Below are 14,370 nucleotides of genomic sequence, written 5' to 3' on the forward strand. Positions count from 1 at the left end.
GGTGGAGACAACTCCCGCTTTTCTCCGGGGCAGTTGTTCCCTTTGGTTCTCCCTGCACGCTTCCCTACCCTGAGTGAGCCCTGTCCTCACCTCCAGCTCCAAAGTCCTCATTTGCCAATCAGTGAAAGTGGGAGGTGGCCTGACACTCAGGAATGTTCCAGTCTCCAAACTCTGAGTGAAGAGGATTGGGGCATACGTCACAGATTCCAGTACTTCATGAGAAAGGGATAATAACATGGTGAGCTAACATCAGCTTACGTGTTCATGGCCCTCTGAAATGTCAGAAGGCACCTGTGTGTCTCCTTTTATTGGGTTCACACTCTATCGTTCACACATGGAGGGCCAGACCCTGAAGCAAGTCCTTGACATGAATTTACTCATTTATTCCACACAACAATCCTATTTAAGTGAAGTCATTAAATCCCCTGTATGATACAAGGAACCAAGCCTCAAAGAAGTTAATTTGTCCAGAATCGCAGTTGCTAAGGAATGAACTTCAATCCTTTTATCTCCAAATCATGTGATTTTCCTCAACACATCACTGCCCTCACCCCACAGAGGTGACTGAAGACAGACTCCCTCTTTCCATCTCTCGTCTGTTTCTCCTTGCTGTGGCTCCCTTGTCTGTGAACGGTCCCTCCATCCAGAAGCCAGCAGCTCCCATCTTCACAGCTGTGCCCGCCAGTAAGGACACAAGCCACATCTATGTACGGGGAGAGGAAACACACGGGGACTCATAGCCATGATGCATGTAAGAATTGCTATAAATTGGTAAGGGAACTGGACAAGCCAACTGAAAAAATACACACAAAGGCTATAAACAAGCAATTCACAGTAAAAGGGACGCAGTTGGCTAGCGAAGGCCTGAAAGGTGTCCCACGTCGTTGCTAATCAAGGGAACGTGACGTACAAAGAGGTGCCCTGACTCCCCAGTCAGACCAGAAACATTTTAAAAGGTCCGTAATATCCGCTCTGTGTGCGGATGTGGAAAAGCAGGTGCTCTCCTAGTCCCCCGACGGGGGTGGGAGGGGTCACGGAACTCCCGCGAGGGCAATCTGGCCATATCAGCATTTAAAATATGCCCACGTGGAGGCTAGTAATTCCCCTTTTCGGAATCTCTCCCACAGGATTTCTTGCTCTGGTGCAAGTAGGTAAGTCACAGGGCATTGTTTTATATGGTAATTTCAAAATCAAAAATAGAAATACCTACCAACTGACAATTATTATGATGAGTTGTGACACCCAGAATAAGGAATGTTATTTAGCCATTGAAAGGATGTACTGTTAAATGATAAAAAGAAAGCTAGTGGATAATATACACGATAGGATCTCCTTGGATGCCTGCTTGAGGGGGGTGCAAGGGGGGAATGAGGGTTTTTTCTTCTTACTCCGTATGTTTTAAATTTCTTGAATACTGTATGATGAACCTATATCAATATGCCACTTTCGTAGTTAAAATTTAGTCAAATGAGATATCGATACTCTAAATTCATTGGTCATCTGGGACATTTGCTGGCTGCGCACATCCTCACGTCCTCCTGCTCCCGCCTCAATTGGTCTCTCTCTAAATAATCTCCCCAAATTCTTGCTGATCACCCATGCAAAGCAAAAGCACCCCATTCCCTGTGCAAAGAAGCTTCAGGCCTCTCTGCAAATCGAAAACTGACCTATGATGGTCTGCTGAACAAAGGACCAACGCCCCTGGTCTTCTCGCCTTTGCAGCTCAAAGCTTCTGCAGAAACTTTGGAATTAGAACTCATTTTATATAATGGGGCCAAATTCTTGAGGCTCCTTCTCCCTACCCAGTAAGAAGCCAGGAAGAAGTTTAAAGATGAAATTTTTTTTCTCAGCCTAAAATTCTTAACCTTTCCGTTTCCAGGACAGTCTTCTTTTTCCTTTATCTTGTGTTAATAATTTGGGGCCATTTTGATGTGCTTCTGTTGAATACCTGGTTACACATAAATAAAAATATACCTACATGGACAAATACAATACTACATACAGCCCGGGTCTGTTCCAGAACACAGAAACTATGTGGGTATTTCAAAGTCTAACATGAGGAAATGGTTACATTGGGTTAGAAGGCTGAGAGAGGGGCCGGTCCAGCTGAGGTACCCAGACATTAGTAACATCTAGTAACAGGAAGAGAGGCCGCCATGTCTGAGACTGGACGCACAGCTCCTGCAGGCCTGGGGTGTGGCTGCTGCTGGCCAAGGGCNAGTAGTTGCTGAGATGCTGACAGGAACTGGAGACAGAGGCAGCATCTCCTCCCTCCCCCTCCTTCCAGGCTCTTCCTAGTGTCTCCAATTGGCAGAGAGCCAGCTGGCAAGAGCTGTGAGCAATATGGTTTAGCAAACCCAGCCCTGGCCCCACAGAACAAAGTAGAGGGGAGCCTAGAGCAGAGAGACCTCAGGGAAATGCCCAGAGAGACTTTTCCTAGCTTGTGTCCCTGGTTCTCTCACTCTTCAGCTTCTAGTGCCTTCTTTGCTCCTTCTGAACATTGTAGAAGCCCACTCTTCTCCCAAGCACTTCGCACTCAAAAATACACATCACTTTCCCTCACCCACTTCCTGAGATTTCTCTCACCCAAGCTATTGAGAAAAAAATCTGATATGAGACAGAAGCAACTGAGACTAATGTCGATTGATTAATCAGATTTGTTTGTCTTTTTGTATGGTTCATAATAATCCAAAAGAGTCCAAGGAGAGGACTCCCTAAGGGAGAGCTTTTTAAAGAAAGGAACTTTCTAAGGACACCATGGGGGTGGTGTTTTCGGCCACATAATCGCAGAATAGTGTGAGAGACTGGACCCGTACTCCTAAAAAGTGCTTGGTGCTTCTCAGGCCTTCCCAACACAGAAACAGGCCCAGCCTCTGGTCCCCGCATGCAGGTCCACCACAGATCTGGCTCTGGAACCAGAGCTCAGCTGAAGTGGGAGACACTTCCTGAGGACGCAGCCTCCGGCCTCACTTCGCCCTGAGCCCTAATCTGCCTTCACACTCTTCCCTCGAAATGTGGCACCAGTCATCTCTTGCTTTGTTTCCCTTAAGAAGACATAAAATCCTATATCCAGGCCTAGGAATAGAGGCCCTACTCCCTTGCGGCCCCACCTGCCTCACCGTACCTCTGGAAGCCACCTGCTCCTGAATTCCCTGGACTGGTGCCCTGCTCTCCAGGGCACGTTCTGCTGAGCGCTGGTCTGTTCTGGTCCCGGCCCTGGAGGAGCGGCCAGGCGTATTTCCATCAGCGGCAACCAGCTCTGCCCCCACCACACCCCAGGGGACGGATTTAGGGCCAGGTCCTGCGCGGTGAGAAGAGAGGACTCAAGACAGTAGCCCAACTGACAAAAATTATAAACATGACGTATGGAGCATACTACTAATTCTGAAAAACTAATAGTTCTAGAATATTTCAGAAGAGGAGAGGGTGTTTTCACCTCATAGACAAAAATCACTCTTTTAGGAAAGGGTGGGCGTTCGCTGATTTAGAGCTCTGGCGTGTGTTCAGAACTCTGCATCCCCCTCCCCCGGGCGGGCTGCGGTCCCGGGAAGCACACGGTGGGTCTGTTACGGGAGCGCCTCCCACCGGCCAGAAGCCACAGGGAGACGTAGAGGCACTTGATGCCGGGAGAAGTCCCCTGCGACTCGGGGAGACGGCGCGCTAACAAGCCGCAGTGTAGGAGCATGTGCGCCCCCCAGCGGTGTGCTCTGTGCTCCGCAGAAACCCAGGGCAGGGAACGGGGAGCTCCGCCTGAGTTCGGGGAAGGAATCGCAGGACGGAACCTGGGAGAAGGGTAAGAAAGGATTGGGGAGGAGGTTAACAGGCAGGCAAGAAGTGGGTAATTCCAGGCAGAGGAAATGCCTACTCAGGACCCCACCTGCCTTCTGTCTCCACAAGAACCTTGACCAGCGGACCATCTCCTCTCCGAACCTTTGTCCTCCTCCTCCCTCCTGGTTCTGCAGCCTTTCGAAGAGCTCCTCTCTCCACTAAAATATCGAATCACGTGACCAGCGTGGAGGCAGGAGTCTGGCAAAGGGAAGGTTGTGTACCTTCAACAGAACATGCTCCAACAATCACAAAACTAAACCCAGTTATGGGGTGCTGAATTGATATTACAAAGGCCACAAGCTACTTCATGTCCCCACATTTAGGTATCATTTAATTGCCCTATTTATGTTGTTTTACACTATTATTTCTACCTATTTAAATAATTTCCGTGTGAGAAAAAGTTGCTTCTGAGAGCTAAAAGCTGGTCTGACCCTCCCAGGCAGGCCATGGTGTTCTTCTATCGACCATTAACAATTCCTAAATCTCTGACATCAGACCAGGTCGCTCTGTGATCCTGATGAAGTGAGATCGTATTATCACACCTGGGCGAAAACCCAAGTACCGTGCAAACCTTAAAAATGATGAAACAGCCCCCTCTTGTGGCTAACTTGAGTAACTGCCGCCGCTTTGCCTTGTTCCGTTGCCCCTACCTCTTAGATAAAAATGGGTTACTCCCCCCTTCAGAATTACTCCCTTTCTGACATTACCCAATCCGGAAGAAACCCTGGCTCACTTGAGCCCTCCTCAAAATTACCTACCTTCATGTGCCAAATTCCTTAACAAGCCCCTCCTTACACCGTCGAGAAGCACTTATTCCTCTATGGTGTGTGGTCTCTCTTGCTGCAGCAAGCACCAACAGCAGTATGTGCCCTGTGGTCTTTGATGACATCCACAAATGATGGGCACCGTCATACGCTTGCTGCAGAATATTCTACTGTGACCTCCCTAATCTTAAAGTTTTGAACTACCTCCATGATCGGAGCATTTTATATCCTGCCTCCCCACTTCCTTCACCCCTCTCCCACAAGAACATCTTACCCTCACCTGTGAACCACACACAGCTGAATAATGAGTTCGTGGGTTGCAACCCCTCTAACTTAAAGTTTTATAGATTTAGCTCCTGTGTCTCTTTGTCTTTTAAAATTTAGTGCTGCGGGGACACCTGGGTGGCTCAGTCAGTTGAGCATCTGCCTTCGGCTCAGGTCATGATCCAGGGTGTTGGGATTGAGTCCTGCATCAGGCTCCTTGCTCCCTTGGCAGCCTGCTTCTCCCTCTGCCTGCCGCTCCCCCTGCTGGTGCTCTCTCTCCCTGATAAACGAGTAAATAAAATCAATCAATAAATAAAATAAAATTTAGTGCTGCAGAAAAAACTGGAGTTCAATTTTTGTTTCTTTGAAGATGACTCTTTTGGGAGCTTTGTTTCGTTCCCAAGATTTGTTTTAACCTTAGAAATGTAAAAGTTTTAACAGAAACAAATGTGGTTGTAATCGCTTTGTAAGGTCTCGAATAAAACGTTACACTCCCTTCGTGTGCGATCTTGGGGTCTTTCTGTTTATCATCTTCAACTCTCTGTACACTAGGAGCGGATTTCAAGGACAGCGGCCACATCATCGATTCACTGTCTCCAATTAGTATCTATTTTTACAGCCCTCAGTGCGTATTTGGATGTTGCTGTTATGGTATGGGTTCTTGTGCCGTCTCTTCTAACCTACCCTGATTCTCTTCTCAACTCAGGAAATCTACATCTCACAGACACCATGCCGCCGTGAAAGAAAACTTGTTACCTACAATACAAAGAAAGGTTTTTGCCTCCACCTGCTCAGAACCCTACATGTACTTCCGATTTTTCCACAGGCCTGTTACTATGTTTCATAGTCATCTTTAAAAGAATTCTATGTAAGCCCAGGGTTGGCGGGCAAGAATGCATCAAGCTCCCTCGGCCATCTCAGTCTACGCGAGGCCTGGTAGAATCCCTGGCAGCCAACTGATTTCCTGTCCGGATCCTGAAACGCGAGCACATCTGAATCTCCGAGGCTCACAAGGCTTGCCCCGCTCAGGAAGACTCCAAAGTGGGGCTGTGGTTTAACAGACAAGAGGACAGACAGAAGCAGTGCTGAAGTTTGGTTCTATAAGTTTTCTTTTTCCTTCACTATAAAAATAGCCCCTGCACACACAGCATTAGGATAGAAATAAAAACTTGTAATTTTCGGACAACACAGACACAAGGAAATTAAAATCATTAATTCTTTCACTCATTGAACAATTGTATGTGCTAGGGACTAATACCAATAATGAAATAAACAGAAAGGGCTCTTTCCTCTTGGGACTTACATTTCAGAAGGAGAAAACAGTGAATGATACAAATAATGTGAAACTGCAGCGCTGACAGTGTTCCAAGGAGAGGGACCAGGTCTGCTGAAAGCACATCGTAGCCCATCTTGTTACCGTGAGCAGAGTCCATGGGCTCCCTGAGGAAGTGGCGAAGAGCTGAGCCTCACGCTTCACCTCATATTCCAATTAGTCCTTCTCATGCACAATTCTATGCCTCATCTCGTCCCTAGTGCTTTTTAAAATCTTGAATAGCTTTGGCATTTTCAAAGAACCAGCCTGTAAATTACTCAGCCATTCTACTTTTTCTAAGACCTCTGATATAGAAGGGCTTTCAACGGCTCAAACAAGGGTTACCGCTGGGATCATCTTTCCACTTGGACCCATTCTTCATGTCAGCATGACTCTGCTGGCTTGTGAAGATTCTCATTCTTGTTGGCTCTTCTTCCTGGACGTGGGTGGGTTCTAAAGAATGGCTTTCACTCTGGAAAACAGTGTGGAGGTCCCTTAAAAAGTTAAAAATTGAGGGGCGCCTGGGTGGCACAGCGGTTGGGCGTCTGCCTTCGGCTCAGGGCGTGATCCCGGCGTTACAGGATCGAGCCCCACATCAGGCTCCTCCACTATGAGCCTGCTTCTTCCTCTCCCACTCCCCCTGCTGTGTTCCCTCTCTCGCTGGCTGTCTCTATCTCTGTTAAATAAATAAATAAAAAATCTTAAAAAAAAAAAGTTAAAAATTGAGCTACCCTATGATCCAGCCATTGCACTACTGGGTATTTACCCCAAAGATACAGACGTAGTGAAGGGCCATATGCACCCCAATGTTCATAGCAGCAATGTCCACAATAGCTAAATCGTGGAAGGAGCCGAGATGCCCTTCAACAGATGACTGGATTAAGAAGTTGTGGTCCATATATACAATGGAATATTACTCAGCTATCAGAAAGAACGAGTTCTCAACATTTGCTGCAACATGGACGGCACTGGAGGAGATAATGCTAAGCGAAATAAGTCAAGCAGAGAAAGACAATTATCATATGATTTCTCTCATCTATGGAACATAAGAACTAGGAAGATCGGTAGGAGAAGAAAGGGACAAAGAAAGGGGGGCTAATCAGAAGGGGGAATGAAACATGAGAGACTATGGACTATGAGAAACAAACTGAGGGCCTCGGGCGGGGGGGGGGATGGGATAGACCGGTGTTGGGTAGTAAGGAGGGCATGTATTGCATGGTGCACTGGGTGTTATACGCAACTAATGAATCATCGAGCTTTACATCGGAAACCGGGGATGTACTGTATGGTGACTAACATAATATAATAAAAAATTTAAAAAAAAATAAAGAATGGCTTTCACTGTTGGTGGGATTTTAAATGTTGCTAGTTTGGAGGCCAAAAGCTGCCCTCTTGGATGATTTTGCCAAAGCAAAACCTGCCTCCTGTCTTCCCCCACTGATTTCTAAATTGGCAGGAGGGAGACTGTGACTTACAGGCTGATTTACTTTGACTCAAGAATCTTTTATAGAAGTAAAATTTTACTTCAGCATTAATGGCTCTCCCTCCTCACCTAGACCGTTCTGCACTGTCCTTAGGGTACATTCTTGCTGGATGCTTTCATATTGTTAATTCTCCCTTGTAGTCTATGGTATTGAGACTCTCCCTGCCAGCCCTCAGGTTGGGCTGTCAGCCCAATGAAGACCTGCACTCCAGAGGTCTCTCCTGTGCCTAGAACATGGCGACCTCATGCTGAGGAAGGAAGACGTGTTTTTACATTAATATTAATCTCTGGATATTTTAGAGAAAAACTGGTAAGTAATGACCCAGTAATTTTTATTGGGTCTTCTGGAATGTGTGTGTGTGTGTGTTTCAGCTGTATAATCCTGACGAACTCCTATAGATCAGAAATGTGCTAGGGACATTCAAATAATTTCATATTTTTACATCATTTTTTAAAAGCTACTAATATTTTTTTTGAAAAATCTTGTTACATTATAAAATAAAAAGATCACAGAGGGGCTCAAATACTGTGATAAATAATGAACATGTGAAAAAACACTAACAAGTCTACACGTGCATTTATGTTTTTAAGTCCAGTTATTCTAGAGGCAATTGAGTAGTAGAGACACAAAGAGTTGAGATCAGAGAACAAACAGTAAAACTACACACAGGAAGAAGAAACACAGTATGTTAAGTAAAGTAATCCCAAATGGATGTACTATTGTTAGTATGGGTGGAAGTTTCAGGGGGAGGATTTCCACCAAAGCCAACCTTGGGCACGCTTGCTGTATGTCTTGTCCCTTAACCCCAATCTCCCACTGTCGGCACCCCTGTCCCACAGGTGGTCCCCTTAATGTCACCACCCCCTTCAGCAACAACCAATTGTAAATATAATGTAAATAAAAAGGCCATACTTTATCACAACTTAAGAAGGAATAAATAAACTCATTTCTACTACTGCTACTACCATTCGTTTTATGCTGTATTCTTATTTAAAGTTAATTCTATCATGACCTTATATAACATGGTGGATGTTCCTTGTTCTTGCCTCCAGCCCCACCAGGTCTCAATCCATTTCCCCTTCCTAGAAGCACCCTGAATTTCCTTCCCATGAATCTCAGCTATGTGCTGCGGGTGATTCACTTCACACTCAACTACAAGGATGCCCCAAGCAAAGAAATTAAACTCAACTATAGTCAATGATAAGATGTTTCTAGAACTTCTGGAAAACACATGCTCTTTAAACCTGCCCTTGACCCTTGATGAAGGCTCTGAAGATCTACGTGTGGAACTGCAGGGGGTTCTGTATGGAGTCTGGGGGCAAAACCAACACTGGGGAAGGCAGAGCACAGATGAGCCTTTGCTCACATTGCGAGCTGCTCGATCTAGGCAGAGTCAAAGCAAGTCTACCGCTAGTCTTTCGTGCTTAAGTCACTTTAAGTTAGGTTTTGTCAGATCTACCAGTTAAATTCCTGATTAACATAATATAAATAAAACACTTTCTTACCTTAGCAAGTTTATCTGAAGTAACAACTACTCAAATACTTCTCAGTAAAGAAATAGATTATACAGGTGCTCACTTTGTGCCCATTCACCAAGCAGCACATTTACGCTCTGCGCATTTCAGCATATGGATGTATATTCTCCCACAGAATAAAAGCAATGCTGTTGTATATGGTAAGTCATCAACATACAAATCACACCACTTCCCAATAAAAAAAGCGTATCATACAGTCTATCAGATCAGAGTGCCAGGCTCAGCTGAGCACAGATTCTACTCTAAAGCCACGAGCACTCAGGAGGCCGCTCAGCAAATACCCGTTACCTAAATACACCTTGGAGCTTGAGACTGAAACTTCAAAGATACATGACTTTTACTCACAGGGGACTTACAGTCTATAAGGTATGCAAGATAAAGATAAAGTCATCATACATGTAATTCTAAAAGAGAAAATAGGAGGGGCGCCTGGGTGCTTAGTCGTTTAAGCGTCTGATTCTTGATTTCAGCTCAGGTCATCATCTCAGGGTCATGGACCAAGCTCTGTGCCAGGCTCCACGCTGGGCACAGAATCTGCTTAAGATTCTCTCTCCTTCTGCCCCTCCCCTCCTCTAAATAAATAAATGAGTAAAAGAGAGAATAGGAGAAATAAAATTATGGTTAGAAATAGAAATACTATTAGGGGGAAAAAAAACAAGAATTCATGTGAAGGAGCCAAGAAACTTAGGTGAAACTGATCCCATAAAATCCCCAAGTCATTCTTAGCAATGGTGGTAGAGAAGCTCATAAACAGAATCTAAGAAATAAAACACAGTCTGCTGTTATGCTCAAACTAAGGCATTTTATTAGTTGGCTTTACACCTTAAATAATATATTGGTTACCAAAGGGACAGATTCCACCAATTCCAAACTAAGCTTTCAAAAGTTCATTTGTTGGAGGGAGAATATTCTTATGCTCAACACAAAACACCTTTCCTATAGTCTTTTGTTAGCTAACTAAAAAAAAAAAAAGAAAAAAAATTGCTCAGGTTGAATATTAACTGCCTGAACAACCCAATTTAGTCACTTTCCCTTAAAATGTGTGCAGTAGAGTTGAACACTGTAAACGTTCTGTGGTTTGGCTGGAAGCAGAGGTCATTTCATGATGACTGAATGTCGTCTAATACATATTTCTGATGGTTTCCATAAACCTCAGCGAAGTAAATCCATTCACTAACATTTCAAAGGGAAAGCATTTTTTTAAAGGAAAGTGTAGTATTAGCCTTTCTTTGCCATTTGGCAACTTGAAACTTTAGGAGGAGTGATGATTAATACTTCTTTGCAGATGATTATATCATTTTAAGTTTCTCATTTAAAAAAATAACCAATTGCACATTGCTCCTTTAACTGAACAACTGGATTCTTTAAAAACAGGTTAGCTATTTCATTGCATTTGGAAACACGGTAGAAATTCTGACCCATCATTCCTTTATCTGTAAAAGAAAAAAGAAAGGTGCTATAATTTAATCAATCACATTTTAAAAACAACAAACGGAAAATGGCAGCGATATAATCATTAGGTCAAGACGAAACTATTCTTTTTTCCTGTAACTCTTCCCCTTCCTCAGTCATGCTATTTCTGAGATTTACTACAATCTCTCCATTATTTTCCACAAGAAACCGTATCTTATTTCTAGAATGCTCTTTTAGAAAGAATGCTTTGGCAGACTGTGATATTGATGACAATGCATTAGGTAACATTTACTGAATGCCAATTACTGTGCCAAATGCTTTGTGAGCGCCTTTCACTTCACAACTGTGGGAGGTGGCTTCTGCCAGCCTGTTTTTACAGGTGAGTGAACTGAGGGAGAAATGTGCTTGCGCTGCTAGGAAGCAGTGGGTAACAAACGTGGGCAGCTGAACGCCAAAGCCTTTTGCAGGATGCAGGTATAACTGAATTTTGATGCAACATAAAGCCCTATGTTCAAGGCAGACATCCCATTTTCATGCAGAAAACAATCAAATGAAGTATTCATTAAAAATATAGTATTCTAAGTATTTTAAGATTTATATTTATGATGATTGCGTGGAAGAACATTTAAATTACTGAAGCTTGTTGGTTCACCTCTGGCTATTTTCTCCAAAACTCAACTGCACCTTACATTATACAACAGGTCCCTTTCGGAAACATTAATTGAACTTTCTGAATGGATCATTTCAAACGCACGGAGAACCAGTTATTTCAAGAAAAAAAAGTAATGAGGGCTCTGCTATTCAACGAAATCACCTCCCCCAATTCGTTTGACTCTTAAAGTCTGTGTTCTCATAATCTGCATTGCTTACTTACAGATCTATATGTCAACAAACTTACTTGAATTTTGAGAAACATTTTTCGTGGAGAGGACAGTTCGGAAGTCTCACTATGAAAAGTTCTAAAACCAAACATTTTCTTGACATCATTTAAAAAAATTTTAAACATGAATTTTAAAATCTTGTTCTAATACCATAACTGTGCTCCCCTTAAGCCAAGAACTCTCAGGAATTATTCTTACAAAGCAGGTCATGCACAGACACCTGGACCCGTGAGCAACCACTCCCTTCCCGATACCTCGGTGACCACGCCCGCGGCGATCGTGGCACCGCCATAGCGCAGCATGAACCGGCCCAGCTCTTTGAAGTCTTTGTACAGCTCCAGGGCGACCGGCCGTTGAGTCTGCAGCTCCACCAGGGCGTTCTGGCCTCTAGTCAGCAGTCTAGCGGTTAAGAGGTGGGGGGGGGGGGACAGCCCATACAGGTGAGTGAACATGGTAACAAACTGAAAAGCAAGTATTTCACGTTCGATCAAATCAACTTGCAAGAACTTAAAAAGAAAAAAAGGGGCGCCTGGGTGGCACAGCGGTTAAGCGTCTGCCTTCAGCTCAGGGCGTGATCCCGGCGATCTGGGATCGAGCCCCACATCAGGCTCTTCTGCTATGAGCCTGCTTCTTCCTCTCCCACTCCCCCTATATATATATATGTATATATATATATATACGTATATATATATATTTTTTTTTTTAAACCACTCTTCCAAATACAACTCTTGAAGGACCTTATGACCTAAAATGCTCAAAGACCCTCCACCAAAGCCTTCCCTTTCATTCATTCCTCATGCAATTGACAGGTTCAATTAATAAAGAAAACTAAAGAATTTTCATTTTAAAAAGAGGGATGCAATGTAAAATTCTAACTGGTGGTTTATAAGTTAGGAAGTTACCTATGAAGAGGACAATCTCCTAGTGCCAACAGACTACTTTAAATTTCTCTCCTTCCCTCCCTCCTCTCTCTCTCACACAGGAATAGTGATTCTTTAACAGGGGTTCGAATAAAATCATGTAAGATTTTTTTCCCACAATGTTTGTAGGAAATGAAGGTGGGGTGGGGGGGAGACAGGGGACATGAGCCTGACTGTAAGCGGTTTCATACAAATACCTAAACAAAAATCCTTGTGCATGAGCTCATCTAAACTTACAGAAAGAGTAAAACCCAAAAGGGGGCACTTTGAAAAGGTTCTCTAATTTAATTTTGATGTGCTCTAGAAGGATAGAAAATAGCAATTATAGACTCTCCTTCTGAAAGATTAGTTCGGTGACAGGCAGATTAGAATAAGCCAAACAAGTTTTTAAAAAAGTATTCCAAAATTTCCAAATACTGGTTTTGGACAATTTCAGTCCAAAGTCCCATTCCTAAGAAAGGAGAGCATCTAATATATTCATTATCTGCACTTAATTTTGTTTCTAGAAAGCTCAATCCATTCCACATAAAGCAACTGAGTCTATAATATACCTGAAGTGGAAATGAAGGAGAAAGACCAAAAGGTGTTGGTGCAAAGTAAGAGAAAAGCTGCAAATAAGGTGCCAGGGAACATTAATATGAGAATATATTAAAACCCAGCATCATTGAGTAAGGACTTTGTAGCAGAAGCAGGGAGGGGAAAATTCAGGATTAGGTATGATGAGTCAATTCTAGATTGAGAATTCTCCAAATCACTTGTGTGGGTCAACTTGGCTCCTGCCAAAAATAATATCCTGTATGTGAACCAACAGCCGAGGTTAAAATCCTGACTCTGCCCCTTGCTAGCTCTGTGAACTTGAACATGTTATGTAACCTCTCTAACACCTCAGTTTCCTTATCTGAAAAATGGGGGAAACAGTACATGCTTCATAGGGTTGCTGAGAACATAAACCATGTGAAAGCAGTCATGATAGAGCCTAGGAAATTGTGGTCCTCAAGAAATGCTGGCCATTAGTTATAGTTCTCAGAACATGATGGCAGACACTCATGCCAGAAGCTAAAGACTCAAGTTAAAAATGAAGAACTATCAGTTACTACACTGAAAAATGCACAGAACCGTTGGGTCACTATGCTGCACACCTGAAACAAATAGAACATTGTATGTCAACCATAGTTCAGTAAGTTCTTAAAACTTATCTTTAAAAATAAAATAAAAAGAACTATTAAAGAACTATTTTTCAGAGAGAGATTAAGTAGCCCTTTCTTTCTAACTAATGGAGAAACAGGCATGGGTTCAGAGCCCTGTGAAGACTCTCTCTTCTACTTGCAGCCAAACTATTAACCCATTAACCACCTCTGTCCTCTTTACAGGTGCAAATGAGGAGGAATACCCAAAGACTAAAAAAGGGGGATTTTGGGTGGGATTCCCCATAGGGTTGCAGTGAGGAAAACCCCAAAGCTGAAGCAGCCAAGCCAAACTGTGGTTAGCCTTTATTGAATTAGGGTTAAGAAACTTATTAAGTTTCTCAGGAAGCACTTCCTTTGAAAAATCCCAATCTTGTCCCAAAGGGAACTGTCCAGATGTAGGCCTGGATGTTAATGGTAATCAGAGGGAAACAACATGGTGAGTGATCCCCTCCGCTTAAAGCTCCAAGTGGATTCTGAGCAGAAAGGGAACAATTTCTAGAAGCTACACAGTATGTATTCATTTTCTTCTTGGAGTGTTCTTAGCATAGAGAATGATTCTCATTGAGGGGGTGACAAGAGAGTTAAGAGGAACACTCAGCTGGAATTTGGAACTAGTGGCTAGACATAATTCAAATTCATTCTTTAAAATGTAGAACTGATTTTTTAAGTGCCCCTTTATTTTTACATCATCAGTATCTAGGGCTTGACATATACATATAAATTTATACTTATATTTTTTATATACAATTCACACCCCACTGCCATCATCCACAACAGAACTT

General features: G+C 43.3%; 1 protein-coding gene across 2 annotated transcripts in view; it reads right to left on the reverse strand.

Annotated features, from left to right (window-relative positions):
* Positions 1–9,969: 9,969 nt before the first annotated feature.
* Positions 9,970–14,370, reverse strand: part of HBS1L (HBS1 like translational GTPase) — an 81,783-nt gene continuing 77,382 nt past the window's right edge. For both annotated transcript variants that reach the window (XM_040627816.1, XM_008691067.2), the window contains 2 exons: positions 11,736–11,880; positions 9,970–10,620 (listed from right to left, as the gene is read on the reverse strand). In XM_040627816.1, coding sequence (XP_040483750.1) covers positions 10,609–10,620; positions 11,736–11,880 — 157 coding nt within the window. In that variant the 3' untranslated portion in view covers positions 9,970–10,608. The remainder of the gene's footprint in view (positions 10,621–11,735; positions 11,881–14,370) is intronic.

Source organism: Ursus maritimus, unplaced genomic scaffold (assembly GCF_017311325.1).
Source record: "Ursus maritimus isolate PB19 unplaced genomic scaffold, ASM1731132v1 scaffold_13, whole genome shotgun sequence".
In the NCBI taxonomy this organism is placed as follows: domain Eukaryota; kingdom Metazoa; phylum Chordata; class Mammalia; order Carnivora; family Ursidae; genus Ursus; species Ursus maritimus.